This window comes from Macrosteles quadrilineatus, unplaced genomic scaffold (assembly GCF_028750875.1).
Source record: "Macrosteles quadrilineatus isolate MER2022 unplaced genomic scaffold, UCM_ALF_1.0 Scaffold_9__3_contigs__length_116548681, whole genome shotgun sequence".
Lineage (NCBI taxonomy): Eukaryota > Metazoa > Arthropoda > Insecta > Hemiptera > Cicadellidae > Macrosteles > Macrosteles quadrilineatus.
In genome coordinates this window covers 90,221,244-90,245,967 of record NW_026542602.1, presented here as the reverse complement: position 1 = coordinate 90,245,967, position 24,724 = coordinate 90,221,244, and the positions used below count along the sequence as shown (strand labels likewise).

The following is a 24,724-nucleotide window of genomic DNA, read 5'->3' as shown; positions in this document are numbered from 1 at the left end:
TTTCTTTCTTTCTATCAAAACTTTTTCTTTTTTACTTCTTCATAAATTATATGCATTTTGGATTTTTGCTAAAACCATATGATTCAGAGTGGTAAACACTTCTATTTGTTATTGTGTTTGTTCCTGAAGAAGGCTAATGCCGAAATATAGAAATTTCTATAAAAGTGTGTGATAAGTTTATTTTGAAAATGATTAAGCCGTTTGGCAATATTATGAAGAAACAATAACACTATCAAAAGCTTTTGAGAGGTCCATAAATATACCTTTTGTAAAATTGCCTTTGTCTACTGAGTCTATAACAGACTCAATGAAAGATACAGCAGCACTAACAACTGACCTACCATGTCTGAACTCATGCTGGTTATCATCCAATAAGTTATTTGTTTCCAAAAATTCAGATAACTGCAAATGCACTGCTTTCTCAAATATCTTAGAGATAGATACTAGAGATAGACATACTATCCAAGTCTAAAAATATATACCGTAAAAAGGTTGAGAGAAATAAATTACTAGTTTTATAAATATGTAATGGAAAAGAATCAACAGCAAACAAAAATAGACCATTCAAGTAATAAACTAAGGTTTAGTCAAGGATAAATGATCGTTGCGATATCAATTTTTAGCAAACATATATTTTTATTATATTAAAAAATACATAACACAGATTTTTTCACTAAATGATCAATATAAAACTAGGGTAACGGTAACAATAGCTTAAAGCTAGTAAACCTAAACCTATATCCATCAATACACTGAATACCCAAAGTTCAGGGCTAAAGTTAAGTCTTTAAACCATGGGAAATCAAAATTACAGCGGTCCAATAAAATCTGTTCTATAAAATAGGTTTCAACCCTTAAGAATAAAGTATACTAACATTCACTATTATTAAAATACAGTTAAGTATCAAAAGTCAAGGCTACTCACTATTTCATTTTGGATTCGTATTCCACTTTCTTTTTGTCTACAGAGAAGTAAGATACAGAGGAAACATGTTTATGGAACAACCATGTACTTTTAGCTCTGAAATGGTGGGGCAGAAATATACTAGTACCAAGCAAGGAAAAACCCGAAAGGCTAATGTTTCCAAAAGAAATTGTAGCTCTCCCTACAGAGTGAGCGCTGAAGTACGTGATGGTGAGGGGGAAGGGGACAACCAATCAAATTTGCACTAGACATGAGCAACGGGTGCTAGACACGACTTAAGTGTACCATTACCATTGAATGTTTCCTCTGTATCTTAATTCTCTGTGATAAGTCTGATGTGAAAGCCTGATGAAGATCCATTTTAGCCATAAACTATCATGACCTGATAAAAATTTCTGATTTTATACAATTGCCCAGTTCCCTGCTGTTTTTTGTTCCTGAATAGAGTAGCATGACAGCAAGTAAAATATAATATAATAAAAAAAAAATGTAAAAAAGTTTCACTTAGCCCACAATTAATGTAAAGGACAAGTTTTACAGCTTCATAAATACAAAGACACAATCCAAAAAAACTTACCAATAAAAGTTTTGGTTTTTAGTGAATTTCCCTATAGGGAAGTAGCTATAACCAAAGGGCTCATGGTAAGACCTAGACCCGGGACCGATTTACTTTTTAATTTTGATGTACCCAGAGGCCAAAAGCACAATTCGTTGTGCACAATGTGTGTGTGTGTCCGTAAACACGATAACTTGAGTAATTTTGGTCCAATTTTGATGAAATTTGGCTTGAAGAAGTAAGGCGGGATAAACTTGAATGAGTTCGCGAACCAGCATGGTCGGACCATGTGAATGGGGTTTTACGGGGGGTTTTATGGGGTAAAAATTGGGTTTTCTCATTTTTGACCCTCTAAACACAAAATTTCCCAATTTCTCTCCAGACCATTTTAAAGAGCTTAAAAAACAATGTAAAATGTTGTAGTATTCTTGTTCATGGATATATTTTGATCAAACTTCGTAAATTTATTTATTATATACTAAGTTATTAACATTTTACTAAAAATAGTTTTTTTTTTACCCTCCCTGTAGCAACAAGCCTGTGTACTCATAAAACCTAATGTTAATTAAATACATTTAATTGAAAATCAATTCAGGCAACTGGAAATTGTCTTAGTCGGCAGGTTTGCTGCGGAGGGAGTATTAGATATTTGAAATCATTTTAGCAAACCTTTAGGTAACATTGTAACGTAAAACAAAACAAAACAAAAATATGCTAAAACGATTATAAGTTTAGGAAGCCGACATTTAGGTTTCTAAATTCTTCTTAGTATAATACTCTTCATTGGATTGTAGGGTTAGATTAGGCTTAATTCTCAGAGAGCCCGTGTTTTATGTGATACATTCCACGCGAGACTAATGCCCATATATTATGAGTGAAGGATAAGTGTAGAATGGTGTGAGATGATCTCTGTAGCTTTGTTACTGACTAAGATCAGCTGTTTCATTAGCCAGGATCATTTATTTAAAGCCCAATCAGGAACAGCTGGGTCCAGTTTCGAACCATTAAAAAGCTACTGACTTTTCTAAGTATCAAACCGGCGACCTTTTGATTAGTAGGCCAGCACTATAACCACTCAGCTACCCAGCCAGTTATCTCAGTAGGTGTGAACAATAAATTTAAAATACACAGGCACTCTAACACAAGGCTGCGGCGAGACAAAAGCGACAACACCATATCCCTCCAAACCAAAACTTCTGTTGCACTAATTTATAATGGACAGTATAGGAAATGTTTGTGTTTACACTTTTATTATTTCTGTTCTTACCATGGCAATAGGCATGACGTTGTGACGTTGCCACACACCGACGCCACAGCCTTGTGTGAGCAAGCTATTTTAAATTACCAAAATAATTTAAACAAAACCACTAAAATTCAAATGCAGATTTTTTGCTGAACAATAATGGTAACTATGGACAAATCTGACTGGTGTGGATCTCATTCAAATATATGTTTTGGTTACACAATTTATCTATCAAATGTACAGAAAAATTAATATATACAACACAATAAAACTGGCAGTATTCCACTTATTTTTATTATAAATATTAATTACGTCCATTTTAATTGAAAATTTACCTCTTAAGGTCTATTCATAAGGTATATACATAATATATAAGGTACATATATAAGGTATATACATACATCTTGAAAAGTCTTGCAACCGATTACTATTTAGGAAAAAGTATTAAATTGGTGAGTGAGCTATTAACATTACTATCAGTACCATAGCCATTTTTACTGACTTATCGTAATACGGTAAAACCTCAATAACTCAACGATTTGTGGACCCAGAGATCGTCGAGTTTGGGGATCGTCGAGTAATCCAGAACATTGAAAGTTTTAATGGGTTTTAATAATTTAATACATAAAAGATTAATTTTTACAAATACATTTATTACTTACATGAGTATTTTCACATACTGAATAAATAATCTTAAAAAATGTCAAATATTGCAACAATTAAAACTAAATTTTCTGAAAATATTGCTTTTTTTGTTGCACCCTGTCAGCTGTTGGCTATCGAGATACACAGACTGTCGAGTTAGTGAGATTTTACTGTATTACCTACTGCTTACAGTAGGTAATGACTAAATTAGACTAGTGCCTATTAAGTCTGTTGAAAACAATAATATAATATTAAGAATACATTCATTAAGGTGATTATAAGATAATCAAGGGTGATTTAAGAATAAAATATGGATAATTGGTATGTGGTATATACAAGATTTTCAAAATGTAGCCTCACTTGGGAGACTCGGAAAATTAGGCTAGTCTGGTATGTGATAGAGATAAACATTTGCAGTAGATTTTCATTAATAAGACTCTTTAAATCTAACAAGACTTGTTTTTAGAATCAAAACATTATAAAAAAATACCTTTAAATTTGCATCAAAATCTGCGGATGATTTAAGACTTGTAGTTTATCATGCCCTAACAAAATAGAGGACTAGAAAAGACTCTGATTTTTTAAATATTAAATTCTGCAATCACATATTAAAATTAACACAAGCGAGAGAAACTAAATTGCAAGAAGTATACGTCACTTTTCGATGTCAAATTGACCTTAGCGTCAACGAGGACATAAACATAATGACCCGTTAATATACATATTGTTAAATACCAACATAGAAAGATTTCTACACTATTGCGAGCTATTTATTAAATTCTGTATAAACAATCAGTCGTTTTTCTACCACTATTGACTGTAAACCCTTAAAGATTTTATGAGGAACTGTGTGGATCTAGCTAGTTACTGGGAGGGTCGGCTAGTATTGACTTGAGAAGCTGAATCATGTTGTTGAGTCCAAGCAGAAAACCGTTGTCCGGACCAGAATAAATCACCTGTAATGGAACAGCAAGGAAAATGTATTATTGACTGAGTTAAATCTATTTTACTTGATTTAAACTTAAACCATGACACCAACACACTATAGTGTGTTTAAGGTTATTCAGTCTACTTCTGGTAATTCAATTCGATAATTCAAAATAAAAGCTCAGTTTGTGAGAATCGCTATTTAAAAGTCCAAGCAGAGGGCAGACGGATTTGAAGCACGTAATTTGAAGTTTTGTCGGCAGAACTCTATGATTCGAATGGACGGAGGTGAATTTATTCCAGTCATAACAGAAAACAGTCATTCTGTTAGGCACAGTAGCTTTGGTGTTTAGTTAAACCAGTAGTTGAATCGTCTGGTTGGCAGTGTTAGCTCACTGGAAAAGCCGCAAAGCCAAGGTGTTTTGAAGGCATTTAGTCATTTCATGTAACTTATCGGTCCAACAAAAAAGGCTTGAATGACAACTGATTAATTGAACGAATGGCTAGTATCATTATATAAGAATATGAGACGCCAAAAACATATGGCTAGTATCATTATATAAGGATATGAGACGCCAAAAACAAAAACATAAAATTATCTAGTTCCTTAACAGTTGTTTAGTCCACAATAAAACTCCTCATTTGCCAAAAACATGAAATTTTACTATATTTTTTCTGTCAAAGCTGCAGCCGCTTGACCAAGAGATCATACAAAATTAAAAAAGGACCTTACATTTTGAAAAATTGACATAGTTTCAAACATAAAATATACTATATACTACTGTATACAATTACGATTTACATACTAAGTCAGAACTATTTAAAACAACTTAAAACATTATCAACTTGTAAACAAAATAACAATAAGAAGCCCAACACAAAAAAGAAAGCAAAAACGCCTTATTCGTTAAAAAATGGTTTATAAATATACTTTTCACCACACTATAATTTTTTTGGCTGTATTACATACGTTAATTGGTGGCTGAAAGTTACGTTTTGCTGGCCATGCCAGCTGTCATCGTAATTTGGGGACCGAGCAGGTTTTTACAGTCCGGGGCCGCAAAATCATCTGTCCGCTTACTTACTTAAACCATGAATGCATTTTAAATACACAATCAAAATTCATAGCATTGCAATAGAATTGTGTTATTGTTGTTATTGTAATTTATTTTTATTTTTGCTGATTCCTCAAATCATTTCTTCGCATAACCTTAAAGTTGTTAAGGTGTTGACTATCAGTGTGTATTATTATAGTGGTGAATAGTGGTAATAGGGTATAGTGTGGTGAAAAATAGCGTTCGTACCACGGACCGAAATGGTTCTGCAGCTCTCGATCGATTTAAGTTCTCGACTTCGTCTCGAAACTTAAAAACTATCTCAAGCCGGCAAAACCTCATTTTCGGCCCTAGGTACGAAATATACTATTACCTTGTCATCCATGGTGGCGTGCGTAGAGTGAGCGAAGTCTATAATTCTTACATCAGTCAATGGTTCTTCCCCCACAACTCCCACAGGTCTGAAACTGGTGCAATAATAATTACTCTACACCTAAGCTTGACATAAATACTAAAAACAAAGAAGATATAAAAAAAAACTTAAGCTTAAAAGTAAAAACCAATGCCTCATGGTGAACATGTATCTGAATCAGTCATTTTCTTCAAAAAAAAAATAAAATATTTAATCAAACAAATACAGTGATGTCTTAAGTATTTTTACATTAAAAATGAAACAACAATTTGATTTGGATTTCAAGTTTGCGACTGATTTTAAACATACATACACACATACCGTACATCAGTCTTGGATAGTTGGGGTTTGGATAGTTTTAGTTCGGATAATTAATTGGAGTTCTACTCTACTACACCTAATTAGTGGGATAGGTTAGTAAGTTAAAATAAGTCATTAAAAAAATTAAAAACTGAACTACTTAAATATGATACAAAAATTTTGATCCAGGAAGTTAAAAACAAAATACAAATTGAAAATAGTTCTTACGGTTTGCGATCACGAGGGTTGCAGCTGACGCTGCGACACCTGAAGTCTGGTGAGGGGGGAGAGAGTAGTCTGTCCTCACTGCTGGCTCTTGTCGCTCGGGTCTCGGTCCCGCTCTGCTCCGTCGTCTGCTGGCCCGGCCCTGCCACCTCGTTACTGCTATTGTTAGTGTTGAAGCAGGTTAGACACATCTCAACAAGTAGCAATCTCAACAGTACAGTGTATGTGGAAAAGCACTTAATCACTTCACGATTGCAACAACAACTGGCGTTTAAGATTAATATAAATGTAGAATGAGTGTAGAAAGGAGTGGATGATTTGTGTAGCTTAGTTACTAAGATCAACGGTTTAGTCAGGATCGTAAAAGGCCAATGATCAAGAACAGCTGTGGCCAGTTTTTAACCAACAGAAAGTAACTCAAGTTTATCAGAATATAACTGGCGATGAACTTCTGATTACTAAGCGAGCACTAAACCACTCTGACACACAGCTTTTTAACAGCAGATTCAAGGAAAAGGACTACTTTGTTTCATGCACCCAACTAGCCAGTCCTTCTCAAGACACTAGTAATGGTTTCAGTACTGTAGGTAATCTAACAATTAATTAGGCTGGCTTGAGAGCTGTAAATAGTAGTAAATAGGCTTGAGGGTTTGCAAATAGTAAACAACCACGTTTGATGCTTCTGGTTTCCAATTTATCTTTTTAGAACTGTGAAGAACTAAGTATTATTATTATTTAAGTATTCTAAAGTTTAAAAAGAATTGTAGGACAACATTTGGTGGACCTTTTCACAATTAATGATCGGGTGTCAATGTTTCTAATGATACCAAAATGCTAAAAAATTTACTTTTATAGTTTAAATTAAAGGTTAAATTATCGATTGAATGTTAAGAAAATATGTAAAGAAAACTGTCCGGAACTAGTAAATCACAATATGATGTAATAAGATACAATATGTACTTTTACAGCCTATTTATAAATGTTGTAAGTGATATGGACTTCCATAAGATCTAAACAATGCTAATGCTGTTATGCTAAAGACACAAAAAAAACATAAATTTAGTCAAAATCGTTAAACAAATAAGTTAGCAAAAAATGTAAACTGTTCAAACATGACAGGACCCAACTGCTACAGTGTCGTCTTACTTGATACTGCGATGTCCCTCGTACAGCAGTAGTAGTGACGTAGTGTAGAGCCTCAACGAGTCTAGGCCGGTCAAAACATTGCGTAGCTCCTCTAGCCGTCGAATCAGCGGAGGTAGCGCGTCCGTGCGTAGCCGCGTGCCGTCGTGGAGGAAGTTGCGCACAGCATTTTGAAACCCGGCAGTGGTCAATGTCCGACCATACAGTTTGTTGCGACAAAGAAATCTGCCAGAAGATGCCTGATAAACCTGGATCAGAAACACAGCGTTTTGTTATTAAAATAAAATTTTTGATATGTGAAAAAAACTTATCTGAATTTTTAAGATATTTAATTGAAATAAGCTACCTCAAGAAAGAAAAATGGAAAGGAATTCTAGGCATACAAAAAGGGGAAATCACTAAGGTTGTCAACCAGTGAAGGACTACGGAGAATGCAACTAACAATCAAAAGGCTCAGAAACTGGCCATTGCAATCTATATCTATTAAAGAGGAACTATGTATGTGTGTACATATGTATATACGTTATGGACTCCAAAACCGCTCGACAGATTGTAATGAAACTTTCAGGGATTGTTGAGCATCTTTCAAGGATGGTTCGAGTAAAGTTTGGTGCAGATCCGTCAAAAGGGCTCTGCCCCAGAGGGTTTTAAGTGGGCCAATGTCAGACTTTTTGATCTAGAATGTTTACAAATAAATATAATTTAAAAGCACTAAAAGCAGATGTTTACTTTCACCAACTGTTTTGTAAGTTTGAATAACTACAACATTCTGTATTAGCATTAGTCATGATTTGAAATAGTGCCACAGTGTTTCTACAGATTGCAGCACAGAAAACTATTTTACTTTTGAATAAGTCCAAATGTATTAAACCCCAATCGCAGCACACCTGTGCACTTAACAACGTTTAAATTCTCCAATGTTAAATATTAAAACATAAAAACCTTTATAAAAGTACGGTATTATAACCAATAAAAGGGATGACTTTTTTAAATGTATGACAACAGCTAATTTGCAACCAAAAGGTGAGTGAGCGTAGCGAACGAACATCAACCTGGAGGCGAGTAAGCGTAGCGAACGAGCTAACCTGAAAACAAGTGAGCACAGCGAACGATTTCCAACCTGAAGGTGAGTGAGCGTAGCGAACAAACTTCAACCAGGACGTGATTGAGCCATACGAATACTTATGAAGTTAAGCGGGGCAAAGCCCGCGGGTACAGCTAGTTTACAATAAAGGTAGAATATGCCAAACTTTTGTGGCTGGATTGTCCAGCTGTAGCCAAGATCTTTGAAATTCCTAGAAAAACTGGCTGTCTGGTTAAATGAAAGACCTAGATGCGAATGAAGAAGCAAGTTGTACATGTTGTACTCCTGAATAAAGATTATCTAACAAAAAACCACTAAGTGGTAATACTTTCCCCGCCAAGTCAGCAATCCAAAAAAGATAATAAATCATTGTTTTTTTCCGCCAAGAAAAACAATGTAATGTATGGCTTGTTAAATACTTCAAAACATCAATGACATCTTTGCAATGGCAAAAGTTTACTGTTAATTTATTTTCTGTAGTAAAATTACATCATTTTGTTGGTTTCTACTTTTATTTTTTATTTTTAAAATCACCAAGTTTGGCAACTTGGCGGCAGACTTTTGCTTGGTTTTTTCATTAAAGTTACGTTTGAGGATAATTTCATAAATCAACTTCTCTAATTAATTAGTCCAACTAACTAAGTATAATAATTTCGAGGTAATCAGTAAATATAAAACCATCATTATTATGATTTTATGAAATGTGGCTCAAATAAGGTCTTTTTTTTTAAATAAGCTATCACCTAGCAATGTACTAATGGGAGAGATACTTGCTCAATGAAACTAATTTTATGGTATTTTTTAAAGTGATCAAGCAAAAGTCTGCCGCCAAGGTGCCAAACTTGGTGATTTTAAAAATAAAAAATAAAAGTAGAAACCAACAAAATGATGTAATTTTACTACAGAAAATAAATTAACAGTAAACTTTTGCCATTGCAAAGATGCCATTGATGTTTTGAAGTATTTAACAAGCCATACATTACATTGTTTTTCTTGGCGGAAAAAAACAATGATTTATTATCTTTTTTGGATTGCTGACTTGGCGGGGAAAGTATTACCACTTAGTGGTTTTTTGTTAGATTTTATTTATTTTTGTAGAAAATTAACAGTTAAAATAAAAATTCTATTTTCTTTGAAAAAAAAATTAAAATAAATTTTATTAGTAACAAAGTAATAACTGCTGCCTCTACTGTTCTGTTAATAACAGCATGTACAGATTCTTTGAACCAATGGGCCATCTTTGGTTTGATATTTGTTCATCATTGGCTGTTGTCCAACCTGAAGCTGTCTTCATGGTACAAGTGTAATGGCCTCGTGATATTGTATCTCCGTGATGAAAGATTGCTGCTGTAGGTCTGTATGTTTTAGTACCTATAGTCACTTGAGCACTTGGGACTCCTGCTATGTTTGTTGTGGTAATCTTTTGTAAGTTGTTGTTGAATATTAAAAACTGTAAGAGAACACAGCGGTTTGACTTCGTGACGTGTACTTTGCCCAGGCTCGATCCTCGTTGGCCGCATTCATCATTACTGCACACATAATCCAACAAGGGCTCCCAGTGGTCGTTCATCGTAAGGCTTAACAGATTTCGTAGTGTTACTTTACCAGCCACCACGGGGATTCTGATTATATTGCCTGTCTCCTCTTGCCCTGTGAATGTGTAATGACAGTGCTGGCATTTTGTGGTTTTCACCGTGCTGTATGAGATGGCTTCTATAATGCCCTTGTTGGTCTCCAATAAGTCCAGCAAGAACAAAGCACAGTCTTGCTGCTCTGTCAGGGTATATGTATTGTTGTTAGGGAGGTTTCTTAAAATCACTGTATCTAAAACAACCTCCGAGGGAGACACTTCGTAATCATGAAGATGTTGTTTTAACTGAGGACAAATTAGTTCCGAGTTCTTTATTATCTCTCTGATGTACGGAACAGAATACAGCATCTGAACTGCAACATTCGCATAACATGACACACGATCATTGTTCTTAAACCCTCTTAATGCTAAAGTTGACTGAACTCTCGATCTTCCGGTAGTCTTTGCAGAGGGTACTGGTTTTGTACTCTCATCCTGCACTTTTTCGACATTTTTGGTCTGGCACCACTTCCTGTCTCTCACATAAGGAGCCGAAGAGGAGTCACAACTTGTGTTGTAAAGTGGAAGATCAGATTTGTACTTCTGCCTTAGTCTGTTGTATTCGAGAATGGCGGATTTCTGAGGCTTCACATCTCTTGGGTTAAAGTTAATAAGATGAAGCCCTTCTAATGAAGTCACTCGTGACAAGGCAACATATGATTGGCCACATGTAAATATGGACTCCCCAATATCAATTATTACGCTATTTAAGCTGAGGCCCTGGCATTTGTGAATTGTAACCGCGTAGGACATTGATATCGGGAATTGCTCTCGATACACAAATGCGTTATCCATCACTTGAAACTTGACGTTTACTCGCTGTAGGTGATGGGTAATGCCACAATCAAAGTTAATTGTCACTGAGTCTACATCATCAGAATTGTCTGTATTAAACCTCAACCCCGTTACTGTTCCTATGGCGGAGTTAACTAGCCCCACAGTGACATCAATGTTTCTGCGCAACATAACTTTAGCACCAACCTTAATAGGAATAATTTTCTCCATACCAGCCGTTCTGCTGCAGTCAGAGTTGTAAGATGACAGTATCTTTTTAACTTTGTTTTGTTGACGAGGTAGACAGTCAACTGAGTCTTTTGCAACCAAGTTAACGACAGGACCGCTTATTCTATTGACCATTTCATCATTTATTATGGAGCATTGGTAACCAGTTGAACAAAGGCACACAGAATTGTTGGGTAAAGCAGACAAGTAATCTCCTAGTAGAGAAAGGTTTTCCGAAGCAGTTTTTCCATTAAGATGTATTTTCTTGCTTTCGATTAGACGGATGTCCTCAACGGTCATATTGCCTACTCTGACTTTGCTTAACACATCAGCAAACTTAGAATCTTGAGCTTGTCGCATGTTTGTAGTAAGTTCATCATAAGAGAACTGTTCAGACCAGATGTTAACACAAGACAGAGAGCCAACAAAAGAACTAAGTTTGCCACTGTCAAGTTCAATGAATGGGGAGTCTTCATGTACTGGTGGAAGTTGCAAAAGGTCTCCAAAGAGCAGTATATGTTTTTTACCAAACCAGCCGTTACTTTGGTCTGAGGTGTTGAATATTTCACACAATCTGAGATTTATGTACATCAATGTTAGATTAGAGACCATGGACACTTCGTCTATTATGAAGAGCACCACATCTTTCAGGTTGGATCTCAACATTTTTAAAACATCATCAGTAAGAGCTTTGTACTTTGGAGTTTTTCCATGCTCAACTGGCAGCTGAAACACTTTGTAGATCGTAGAACCATTGATGTTGTAAGCACTTAGTCCTGTGGGAGCTGATATTGATGTGGAGGCTTGAAGACATTTTTTAGTCCAAGAGCTGATAGTTTTGATGAGAAAACTCTTACCAGTACCTCCCACACCACTTACAAAATGTCTCAGATATTTATCTGTCCCATCAGAGTTTGCAACAGCTCGTTTGACATAATCAAACACTCTCTTTTGGTCATCGTTGAGTTTTTGGTATTTTTTCTCAAACGGCTCGTCATTCGGCGACCAATTGCTGTCCCTGACAGGCTGGGATGCGGGTACAGGTTCATTAAAGGGCTGAAAGGCTATATTGGATGGATCAGCAACCTCTCCTTCTTCTGCATTGATCTCTTCAACTCGGTTTTGAATTTTGTCTCTTGCATTCTCCGATGCCGCAATTATGTCTTTTAAACGTTTGTCATATTTGAAGGCTTGAGTGAGAAGTGTCTGCTTGGCCATAAAAGCATCTGTGTATGTTTCATGAGACTCTTTCAGCTCATCAGTTGATCTCCAACAAAGAAACATAAGAAGTAATGCATGGTAGTATTTTTCAGGATCCTGAGTGGGGCTGTACTTATAGTGATTCAGTAAGCATGGTCTGACTCTTTTAGTGAGGAATTTGCCTGAATTCAACTTATGCACTTCACGGTCGCCTTTAGGTGGTTGAGCAGCTATATCGTACCATCTCACAAAGTCGTATAAGTTCATATCTTCAAGTTCATCTGGTCTAGTTGGGTAGTGGTCGTCAACCCACGACTCGTAGAATATGTTCGTCGAACTTGGGTCCATATTTCGTATCTTGTCGATTTTTTGTAGTCTTTTGCGTCTGGTCATGCCTACATCTAACCATCTTATTGTTGTCTCCGGGTCCGTGCCGTACAATGGAATGCCCAACAGTGTGTCACTGGCTTCTAAAGAACCACACTCACGGTTGTTTAAAGCTCTAAGGCCAACGTTAAACAGTCTACTAGCTAATGATTTTGTAGAATTAATCTCTGTAAAAACTTGTCCAGCATGACTTTGTTCACTTTTGGTAGTGTACTTTGTGACATACCAATGTAGGATAGAAGTGCTTTCACCTACATACTGGATGTCCACGTTTCCATTCCAAGCTAGCAACACGGCCGGGTTGTAGTCATTGACAAAGCTTTCTCTTGGTGTTCTGGGTAGGTCATAAAGACGTGACTTAGACTTGAGAGCTTTTCTGCCAGCTACAGACTCGACAACGTCACGCAGAACAAGATTCCCTGTGATAGGCCGGGGAAACCCGAAACGACAAGCCTTACGAAACCCGGTTTTGGTTTTCTTTGTCCGCATACAGTACGAGTTGTGGTGATGCATTTGGTAACTTGTAACTCTGTTGTTGAGAGTAGGGGAAACGGATGCATTTGGAACCTTGCAAGTAATGTACTTAAGGATAAAGTCGGCTACTTCTGCGTTGCTGGACGTCCCCATTACAGGAGCATTTTCAACCCACAGAAAGCTCGACTTGTTCTTTTCCCAACTGTGTTCATTTTTGTAACAACCTGAAATGCTTTGGCTCTCTGAATTAAAACTTTTTCATAACTGTTAAGGCAAGTTAGCTCTTTCGGCTGCGCACAAACATAGAGATCGTTAAGAATGCAAGTAGGAGGCATCTGACCTTTCCTTAGTTTTTCGAGGCAGCCCCGACAAATCCATCCTGTTTTGCACTCTTCTTTCTTTATGTCTTTTATTCTTTTCCATATGTGTCCTACAATTTGATTTTTTAGGTTTTTCAAAAGGCTTACTTGCTGCTTACTAAACAACTTATCGCATGAGACACAGGGAAACACTGGCGTTTCAGAAGAACGCTTCTCCAATGCCTCAAATGCTTTTTGATATTTTTCGAACAACTGAGACTCAGATTCAGGGACCTTGCTTTCACTTGTGTCATCTGTAAGAAAGGCTTTTGTTTGCTCTTTAAATTCCCTTTCTATCGAAAACAACACGTTCACCTGCACGTTAAGAATACCATTTTTAATTAGCATAATCTTCTTAGTTATTTTCAACAGTCGGTAAATTTTGGAGACAAGACTACGAATTGCAGGAAAGTGAGGATAGATTGTTCTCAGAAAAGGAAGTTTCGAAACACATGCTCCTGAGTAACAGTCCAAAGAGTGAGGATGAACACCTACACGAGATGATACACCACTTTGACATGAGTGCTCTCCCATGCTGACAATAAGCTTAGAACCTTTAGTGAGAGAGCTGGCAACTATTTCATTGTAAAGAGATTTAAGTTGCTCTAAGTGGTCAGGCTCAATGAAGCACATATCTGAGTTGCATTTCCACTGTTTCTTTGGAGAACTATGAGCTGTGCTGGGCTCATTACCAACAGTTATTTGTTTACCAGGAAACACTCTATACGTAAACTCCCACAAATAAGGCTCCGACGTGGAAACATGAAGACTGTGCCCACACAACGCCTCAACATTGTCTTCAAACGTGCTTGTTGCAGATAGCTTAGCAAGAGACTCTTTAGCACGATTTTGCAGGCTAACAAATAGCTTAAGGAAATTGTTTTTGTAATTTTTATAAGCATGCAACACCCATTTCAAGAGCTCTTTAGCCCTTAGCAACCTTTTAGTATAACCTTGCTCAAGTATTTTCTTTGCTATAAGTCTGGCTATTTTCTCACAATTTATTTTCCCCAAGAAAATATGTGAAGCTGCAACAGTTTTTTTAATTTTCCTTTTTGCATTTTGTAATGATTTTCTTTTCCCATCAGATCTATTTCTAAAAAAAAGCGTCTGCTTTGATAGGCTGCACACTTTCGCACCCTTTCGTGAAAAACCTTAAGTTTATATCGCAAGCGAAAGTGGCCAGGGTGTTTTGCACAAAGTACTTTGTAACGTCTCCTGCGATTAGATTGTTTCATTTCTTGTTTTGCACCGTAGTTTAAACGTTGTTTAGCTTTATAATATTCTGGATCAGTAGAGTATTTCTGACGCACTCTAGCCTTGTGTGGCTCAGGATCAGTAGAATACTGCTGACGCTTCCTAGTCTTGTGTGGCTCAGGATCAGTAGAATACTGCTGACGCTTCCTAGCCTTGTGTGGCTCAGGATCAGTAGAATACTGCTGACGCTTCCTAGCCTTGTGTGGCTCAGGATCAGTAGAATACTGCTGACGCTTCCTAGCCTTGTGTGGCTCAGGATCAGTAGAATACTGCTGACGCACTCTAGTCTTGTGTGGCTCAGGATCAGTAGAATACTGCTGACGCTTCCTAGCCTTGTGTGGCTCAGGATTAGCAGAATATTGCTGCCGCAACCTAGCTCTGTGAGGTTCAGGATTAGCACTGTACTGCACACTTTTTCTTAACCTCTCAGTTTCAATATTAGCTAGATAACGTTTTCTGGCTTTGGATTTTTCTCCTTTAACATGTTCAAGGTACCAAGCTTTAGAAGTAGAACTCTTATTAGTGGATTGTATGCTAGCTTCTTCTGTTTTTCTTTTTTTTATAGCAGGGGCGTTTTCTAAATACCATTCTTGTTTTCTTTTTCTTGCCAGTCTTTCTTTAGAAGGCATACTGATGTTAGATTAGAAAGAAAGTAAATGCAATTAAAACATGGACGTGGTATCTTACCAAATGATCCTAAGAAATGTTCTCAATCATCTCAATGTTCTTGAACTAGATCTCTTCACTAAACATAAACAATGCTGCTCTTTTTGTAAAAATAAACAAGACACCAAATTTTTTTTATTTACAGCTGGTAATTAAAAATGGTTATAAATAGTTTGGGTGAAATATATAGACCACGGCACAACTACATCTCATTTCATTTCAATAATATTGTTTGTGTAGAACTAAATTCTACATTTTTTGGTCTTATCTGCTATAAACCAATTAAAAACTTTTTGACACACCTACCAAAATTACTATTTAACAAAAATTGCTACGTTGGAAGTTTTTGAAAACATGTGTTAAACGTATAGTCAACAGGGTGGTTGTTTCTATTTATGATTTTGTCAAGAATATGTTTATTTTAAACTAAACACACACTTTGAAACATGCTTTGAAACTGTATAATCTAGTCATCATCCATTAATATAGGTTCTGTGTCTGGGGCTGTAAATTCAGCAATGTTCATCTTGAACAACATAAAATGCGTTGGTGTTACATAAGTGTTCTGATAATTAAACCCGTATATCTAAAGACTAGTGTAAATTGAGCCCTTATTATAGAAGTAAAAATGTAATCAAACAGTTAAGGTTTGTTGGAAATAGCATAAGGCAAAACGAATATTGAAAAACTAATTAATCCTATATTTACATTTTAATTGCTGGTTTAACATACGTAAAGTGACTTTCCCGATTCTTTTACTTGTTTTAGTGTATCAAAACATAAAACAAACCTTAGTACTAGTACTAAGTTTCAAGTTACTAGGTTTCATATGTTTTGATAAGTAGTATTAAACTGTTAAAAATGACGAACTGCTGTACCAGTGTACCATCGGTACACTGCATTTTTCAATGGAAAGTATCGGGGAATATCACTGCTCTAAGTAATTTTATATAGTAAGTAGTTCAAATCATTCGGTATACCTGAAAAAATACTTTATGAAAGTTTTAAAATAATTTTTCAGCTGTTCCTATGAATTTCTCTAACATTTAAATTAATTGAGATTTAATCGCAGCTGGTCCTTCTTTTGTTTTGATTTTAATCCCATGTTATTTAAATGGGCCAAAATCGTACTTTGAGGGCTTGCCAAGGGTTTATGGTTCAACTCACCGACTTGAGACCCTCAAAAGGCACATCTACACGTTAAGGGCTTTCAAACAACATAAAGAACATTAAAATTGAGCCAGTGGTTTGGGCTGTAGGTCCGTCAACATTCAAGGAGAAGGAGAAGGAGGAGAAGGAGAACACGGAAAATTTGTGAATTTTCAAACTAGTTTTTCTTGGCTCAAACACAACAGTTTTTTAAATTCTTTTTTTTATTTTGTTGAGGATGAGTGCCCCTATCCAATAGATGAACAATTATTTTAATAGCTTTTGTTTCTTCAGAGCTATAGAAGAGTGAAAAAGCCACTTTGTCACGTCAAGTATATATACACTGCAGCAGCTGTGTACCGCTGGGGGACTTGGCGGGGCGGAACGCTGCCGCGTTCCTTAATATGACTATGACTATGACTAAGTACTCAAATGAAACATACATTTTACATTCCTTTAAGAAAAACTGCATTGGTGTGTGGGAGCAGTAGGAACTGAAGGTGTAGTGGAGAAACCAACGGGGTTAGTTTATTTGATCAGGCTATAACCATTACAGCGTATAATCTAACAATACATAGATCGAGCTAGTATAATAAATACAAATAACTATGTGAATTAAAAATTGAGAAATATACAAAGAATGAAAAAGGAAATGGATGTAGCTGTGTTACATGATCAGCCGATGGGCTGAGTTGAGGGGACTACAAAAATTTGAAAAAAACAAGGGGTACATTAATTGAAACATACTCTGGGTATCTTAACTAACACATATCATATATGTGTTAATAAAACAGTCCATATTTACCTGCATTCCAGCTATCCTGACCCCTAGCTTTGCCGACGTCGTCGAAATTACTTTCACCATCTTACTTTGTCTTTTCTCTAGCGTGTCATTATCCCCATATTGTCTTGTACCCATTTTCAAGTCCAAGATACAAGGGAGCCTAAACCTCCATGTTAGATTCTCCAAAACAATAAATTCTGTATTTGTTTTTAGGAATAATCTTATGTTCAAATAAACAGTGGACACTATTCAATGATTAGTCAACATTTTCAATGCTTTCACAACTAGGTGGTTTTCAACTGTTGGTAAAATTACTTCATAAACTTAAATGTTGAGTCTAAGGGGTAAAACTCTTAAAAATTACACCTTCATAGAACAAAACAAAGATGTCCTCAACAAACTCATTAATATTCCTTAACTATTTGCTAACATACCGAGTGTCCCATAATAGTCCCCCCTGGTATATTTTTGAACGGTTGCATATATTCAAAGGAGCTTCGATACATCTTACTAAAGTAATGTAAAGTACTATTTGGTGGTATTTTGACATTCACCCCCCACTCCTAATAGGGGTAGCTGGGGAGAACTTGAATTTTGAAACAGCAACCCCTATCAAGTAGCACATAATTTAAAGGAGTTTTAAAAAAGGAAATTAATGCCACAAATCCGAATTTGATATGACAAATCTTCAAAAAGTTATGGCATGAAATGTTAGACATTAATTTAACTGGAACTTTACACTCCATCACTTTTAATTTTTTTTCATGGCTGTAAATTTTTAAATAACTATCCGTACACGTGACAAGGGTGATGTCACACACTTTTTAACATGATTTTGAATTTCATCATCCACCCCCAAATAGGGGATTGTACCTATTTAAATAAATCTAAACACCACCAGCAACCCCTATTTGGAGGTGGGTGATGAAATTCAAAATCAAGTTAAAAAGTGTGTGAATTCACCCTGGTCATGTATAGTAAAGGTTATTGGAAAATTTACAGCCATGAAAAAAAGTGATGGAATGTAAACCAGTTAAATTAACGTCCAACCTTGCCATAACTTTTTGAAAATCCATCGTATCAAAGTCGGATTTGCGGCATTAATTTCCTTTTTTAAAGCTCTTTAAAATTATGTGCTACTTGATATGGGTTGTTATTTTAAAATTTTAAGTTACCCCCAGCAACCCCTATTTTGGGAGTGGGGGTGAATTTCAAAATACCACCAAAAAGTAATTTACATTACCCTAGTAACGTGTATCCAAGCTCGTTCAAATACATGCAGCCATTCAAAAATTAACCAGGGGGGATTATTAATGGGACACAAGGTATATTCAATATGGGGATCATACTAAAAACGATTACTTCAGCATGAATGTGTATTTTGGATTTATTTTGTCAGGTTACGTAAAAACAATTGAAATCTTTGGTTGCACAATATTTTGTACTAAGACTCTTATTCACTCGTGATACCGTAATTGTCAAAAAGGTTAGGGCAATGTTTCTTTGATATTTTTGTAGATAAACGTGAAAGCCATCCACATTCGTTGTACTACTCCATAAAGTACTTTAGAACATACAAAATTGCAGTAATATTTCAAAAGCAAAACCTTAATAGCAAGACTCCAGTGGGGACGATCATATATGTCTTGTTATCAAGGTAGACTTCTTATTGAGGTTTACAACAGCATGTGATTAGGGGTGATGATAGAAAATCAAGCGTACAGTACCTATTTTTAAAATTACACTTGTTATCAAGAGTGGCTTGCTATTGAGGGTCCTATTATTGAGAACCAACCAATCCTACAACAACCAATCCTCCATGGATGTTCTAACCAATCCTAAAACTGACCTTAATAAACAAAACCGTTTAAACTAAATTTAGGGTTTGAAATGTAAAAGTAAATAACTTAAAGGATACTAAGAGGTCCTTGCATGTCCTCCATGCGAGAAGTGAGATGTGTAATATACTCTTTGTGACATTTGAGCACCCACGGGTTGAGTGAAGCCGAAACATCAGAAGCATCGAACACCATTTCCTCTGACAAGCTGTCTACCTCTATACTGCCATTGCGTCGAACTCTGAGCCTGAAAAATTATTATTTAAATTAATATTTTTAGATATCTTTCTTACTTGTAGTTCACAGGGTACCCATATTATTTACAAGCAATTTTTTTGTACCTAATCCTTAACATAGGAATGAATACTGAGGTGTGTGCATATCCACTGTCCTCCCATTTATTCATATGATTAATATAAGTTTATTCGAGTAAGAGAATATAGGGGAAGGTCATAATTTTGCCACATCCTAGGACATAGTGTGCAACTAAACAGTTTGAAGTTAAAGACAATATGTTCCAAATTACTTGCTATTTTGAACGAGTGGTTAAGATATTTACCACGCAAATTAGGGAATCGTAGATTGGTTCATTGGTACATTGGTTTTTGAGCATGCAATTTAAATATGTCCAAAATAATACATTTTTAAATTGTACAATGATAGGCCTAGTACTTTGAGAACAGATATATAAATTATTGACTGTAATAAGCTCTGGTAAACCATATCAAAATTTTTACAGCAAACTTAATGGTGGTCATTACTTTTTTATCCATACCGATAACTTGTGTGTGGAACACAAAATTAATTGTCATACTTTTTTAGCTAAAGTTAACTTTATATGTTCCAACACTATATTTTAGGCAAAACTTGAATGAACTAGTTTTTCATGTCTAGTTGATGTTGGTGACACTGGGGGTTGACGGAATTTTGTTTCTATTATTTTGGGGTTAATTTGATGATTTGTGCTATAATGTTTGGTTATATAAATAGCAGGCTAATGTTTATGATTACCTAGATCATTATATTTGGTTAAACGAGATTTTGAATTTAATGAAATAACAAGACACAAATTGTAAACAAAAACTCGATCCTAGTAACACCGGACAGAACTAACATTAAAAATGTCTTTGGCTGATCCATAAGGATCTCTACTACAAAGGGAGTACCGGTATGTTTGACCTATGGAACTACTTACTGTTTTAAATTTTCGGAGGGTTTAAGCTTGTAATTTGCAGGAGTTGTTGCAGAGAGGGTTATGTAATCTCCATCTTGAATCAGGCGGACTTTAACGATGCCATAATACACGGGCACAAATGACTTGAGACTTTCTGGTATAGTTTCGTAGAAAAGTTGTTCACGATCAATAACAGGTTTACAGATTGTCTCTTCATCAAGACAGAGGAGGGAGGAGTGACCACCGACTTGGTGAATGAATGGCTGCAACTGAAATGTCAAATGAACGTCACAGTATATAACTAAGAGTGTAAGAGTGGAGAGTGGAGAAGTAAGTGCTCCACTAAACTATTTCCTATTAGAATGAAAAAATGGATGGCTACAGTACTGTATGCCAGTCCTTTAGAGATGGGCTGTCTACCTTAGAGTTCAAATCCAAAGTTAATACTTACTACCAAAATATTTTCCTCCCCAAGAAGGTTAGCACTAAATGTCAATATGTCTTATTAACACAGTCCGACACAGTTGGGTAAGTATGTCTTATCCGATCGTCAGTTATCCAAAACTTAAGTGCAATCTGGCCCTTTTTGTGAATGGTTGTGTACTGTACTTTGAGCTCTTGCTATTTCATTTCCATGAGGCATGGCTGTACATCTTAGTACAGTATTCATTTTGACAAAGTTACAAAGATTTAATTAAGAAGGGTAAAACGAGACATCAAGCAATGAATAGAACTTAAAAACAAACTATATTAATTTTTCTACATGGTCCATTTTCCCACAACTGCTATAAGACTGAGACACTTTCTCACATACACTTTAACTGGATGGGAATAGTTTTACACACTTTTTAGAACTAAAAATGTAAGACCTAGATTTTCTTTGATCCTAGATGCATAACCACCTAAAGCTTGATTATCTATATAATTAATACGCTACATGAAACTTTGTCGGTTGAACTCCTCCGCCATTTCTTAACCGATTTTATCCATTGACGTCTCATTGGAAATAGCATGTCGCGTAGATTTGCAAACTGGCCTTACATTTTTGAAACCATCCCTTGGGCTCTGCCCCAGTGGCTTTGAAAGTTCCCATGTTATCCTTATGAAGAATATAATTGTTTACATTTTGATCAGCTGTATAATTTAACTGCTGTTATTTATTTTTCAATTCAATGAAAACGTATTGCGTACATTTATTTACTATTTGAGTTTGTGTAAACATAACCCCCAAGACGGATCGTGTTAGTATGGTTGTATCTTAAATTTGTGTAGCCTATTTATCGTTGTTTTGTGAAGCAATAATTTGTTTATTTTTGGTTTTTTTCTTTTAATTGCCTCCGACGTGACGACAACGAATTATAGACAGGATGCGTAATTGTAATAACGACCGCAGCTACAGAACAGTGGCGCGTAATATGCTTAACTCATCACAGTCAGCACCTGACCCTGGACAATCTCAACTATTAGGTTACAAAATGTGCCCCAAAACTACTTTTCGTTCTCGGCCCTCTATCAATGACCTGTGTTGCCTGTACAGCAAAGTATTTTGAGAAGGAGAAAACCGGCCGGAATGCTTTAGGTTTATCAATAACGAAGATAAACATGGTCTGAGTTACACACCGGTAATTTTTGAGTTGGCTCTTTTAAACTCATTGTAAATATGACTGTCATTCGTTTTGAAATAACTTCTGTAATACTTTGCAATTGCTCGAATTCGAGCAACATGTACACTAGTATAACTTATTATATTACTTATTAACTTATGACAGGTGTTTTTGGTTATAACTTATACTTTGGTAGTCCTCCTATAAACATAATGTCTGCCTTTTAATCAAAAAAGATTGCCGGTTCCTAAAAAGTCAATTTTTTTCTGGATTGTCCAAGATCATTACTTGTAATACTTGTAATACTTGTCGTCTTCGTCGTTGACCAATGAAAATTGGATAGACTGCGTCAGAAGTGTGTTGAGGCTTTTTACTGCTCAAATAGAGACCCATCTTGTAACTCTTGAAGAGAGTAGAGAGCGGCCTTTTCACTAAGCAATCCTTCAGTCGTTTCTTAAAAAGCCTTCGGGTTCAGGTTCTTCACCTCATCCGGTAGAGCATTAAAAATCTTCAGGGCTGACTGAGGATACGCTCGCTGTGTCATACCAAGACGACATCGGGGTATGTCCAAATCACCAGCTCTGCGGGTACCGAGGTCATGATGACTCCCTCTTTTTCTAAAGTCTTCGAGGTTTACTCTTAGCATAGTTAAGATGCTGTAGATGTACTGACTGAAGACGGTGAGGATCTTCAAGTCAATAAATAACGGCCTACAGTGGTCCAAATGGCCAGAATTGGACACAATCCTAACTGCTCTTCTGAAGAAGTAGTAGGTCCTGAGTACCTATCTGTAGAATGTCCCCAGACCACAATCCCATACACAAGGTGGCTGTGAAAGAGCGCGTGGTAGACAGTTACCAAATGTGACTTCGTCAACACAGATTTGAGCTCTCTGAGAAGATGACACACTCTAGACAACTTGACACATACCTGAGATATATGGTGATTCCAGTTTAACTTCGGGTAAATCCAAAAACCCAATAGCTTTTAATAAATTATCCTGGTCTAATAACCAGCTGATCTTAGTCAGTAACAAAGCAGCTGTCATATTGTTAATTCACCATTGGTAACTTATCTTCACCTTAAAATACGCACGCAAAGTGTCGGCATGGTAAATATCTATGAAAAGTTTCATGGAAGGTACATACACATCATTGGGCGCCTGGGTAGGCCTACTGTCCTGTTAAAGGTAGCATTCATTAATCTATGATTTCTTTTCGATATAGGTATCGATATTTTATTTTTTATTCGATATATTGATAGGCCTACCTTGAAACTTATCAACTAACAACTATGATAAATAAATATTGTTCAGTATCAACAAACAATAAAAAATTATATTGAAACTACTTCCCAAATGCCTTTTCTGTTATCAAACGGAATTTTGAAATGGTATCTTAGCCTACAGCACGATTGGTTAGTTATGTTAGGTTAGTTTACAATAGTTTCATTTCTTAATCCAATATATGGCTATTATTTTTGCCTAAACAAGATTAGTTCTTAATCCTATTCTCTAATACGAGCTAACTTATAACTCAATAACTCGGTTATTGAACCAAGTAGGCTATAACTTGGACAAATTTGGAATGTCTGTTTGTCTATCTGTCTGTAATTTAAATTTGTTTATTAAAACAGATGGAATATGGATCGTAAAAGAAAATAAAAATATTGATATATCCAAAAGAAATCATTGATAATAATGAATGTTCCCCTTAACAGGAAAGTACCGGTGTTTGCACTTGAATATAACTTACTTTCTCTTTGTTTTGCTTGCTGGATCCCCTAATACATTTCATTTAAAATACATAGTTCATTAACTCATCATTTGTGTATGAACACTGAATAAACTAGGCCTAAGTTACTATAGATCATTATGATAAAACCACTAAGCCTATAGGCCTAAAATGTAGTTACTTCTTTAGTTACTGATAAAAAGTTGGCCTAAGCCAATGTTTTATTTTATACTATTAACTTATGACAGGTGTTAGGCTTGATAACCATTTTGTGTAAATAATTAATTGTTGAATGATGAATACACTATGGAAACTAAAGGGTAAATTTAGTATTTTATTACTTTTAGCTCAGGTTTTACATTTAGCTAAAACTAAAACTGATACCTACTGAAATATAATTCGTTCCATTTGCTGAGTTTTCTTCCATTAGAAGAATGAATTGGATTCATTTGTAAAACCAATCATGTATCCAAGTTTTTAATAGAAGAGTAACTAAGTTACAACTAACAATAGGGATATGTTATTCACTTATACAAAATCTGATTGTAAAATTAATTGAGATGAATTCTTATAAATATATGAAGAAAGAATCTTTAAAAATATCAGAACAAAGGTACTACAATTTTTGGGAAATGGTAAACACTCATAAGAATTTAGTTGATAATAGACATAATCAAAACAAATAATCTACTATTTCTTGTCGTCTGCTAGCTAATAATATCGTGTCTGCTAGATATTCTTTCAGGTCTGGCCATCAAAGCCATACTGCGCTACTGCTCAGAAGTCATTGATTATTGATTGTGTAATGTGACAGGCTGCACTATATAAAATGTTAAAATACTGGGTCCCATAACTCATAATTATATAACGTATTGATATTAATGTATCGAAATTCAATTTTAGATACACAAGAATCGGTAAACTTCGAAAGACTTCTTATCACAAAAATCCC

General features: G+C 35.6%; 1 protein-coding gene across 2 annotated transcripts; it reads right to left on the bottom strand.

Annotated features, from left to right (window-relative positions):
* Positions 1-612: 612 nt before the first annotated feature.
* LOC129002736 (inositol hexakisphosphate kinase 1-like) lies at positions 613-24,464 on the bottom strand. Of its 2 annotated transcripts, none has more exons than XM_054430760.1 (8): positions 24,161-24,464; positions 20,457-20,704; positions 19,342-19,508; positions 17,445-17,620; positions 7,435-7,679; positions 6,292-6,447; positions 5,725-5,818; positions 613-4,325 (listed from the first exon to the last, which is right to left on the bottom strand). In XM_054430760.1, exons 1-8 carry the CDS (start codon positions 24,197-24,199, stop codon positions 4,230-4,232), a joined length of 1,221 nt encoding a protein of 406 aa, XP_054286735.1. In that variant the 5' UTR covers positions 24,200-24,464; the 3' UTR covers positions 613-4,229. The 2 variants fall into 2 exon arrangements, with proteins under 2 accessions (XP_054286735.1, XP_054286736.1); XM_054430761.1 differs by having other exon boundaries at positions 5,725-5,812.
* Between the last annotated feature and the right edge of the window lie 260 nt (positions 24,465-24,724).

Bases quoted from the DNA above. Each gene is read 5' to 3' on its own strand.
- LOC129002736 (XM_054430760.1), bottom strand. From the start codon at position 24,199: ATGGAAGAAAACTCAGCAAATGGAACGAATTATATTTCA. The intron at 5,819-6,291 runs GTAAGAACTATT...TTATTGCACCAG, and splicing joins AACCCTCGTGATCGCAAACC to TTTCAGACCTGTGGGAGTTG. The intron at 4,326-5,724 runs GTAATAGTATAT...GTTCCATTACAG, and splicing joins ACGCCACCATGGATGACAAG to GTGATTTATTCTGGTCCGGA.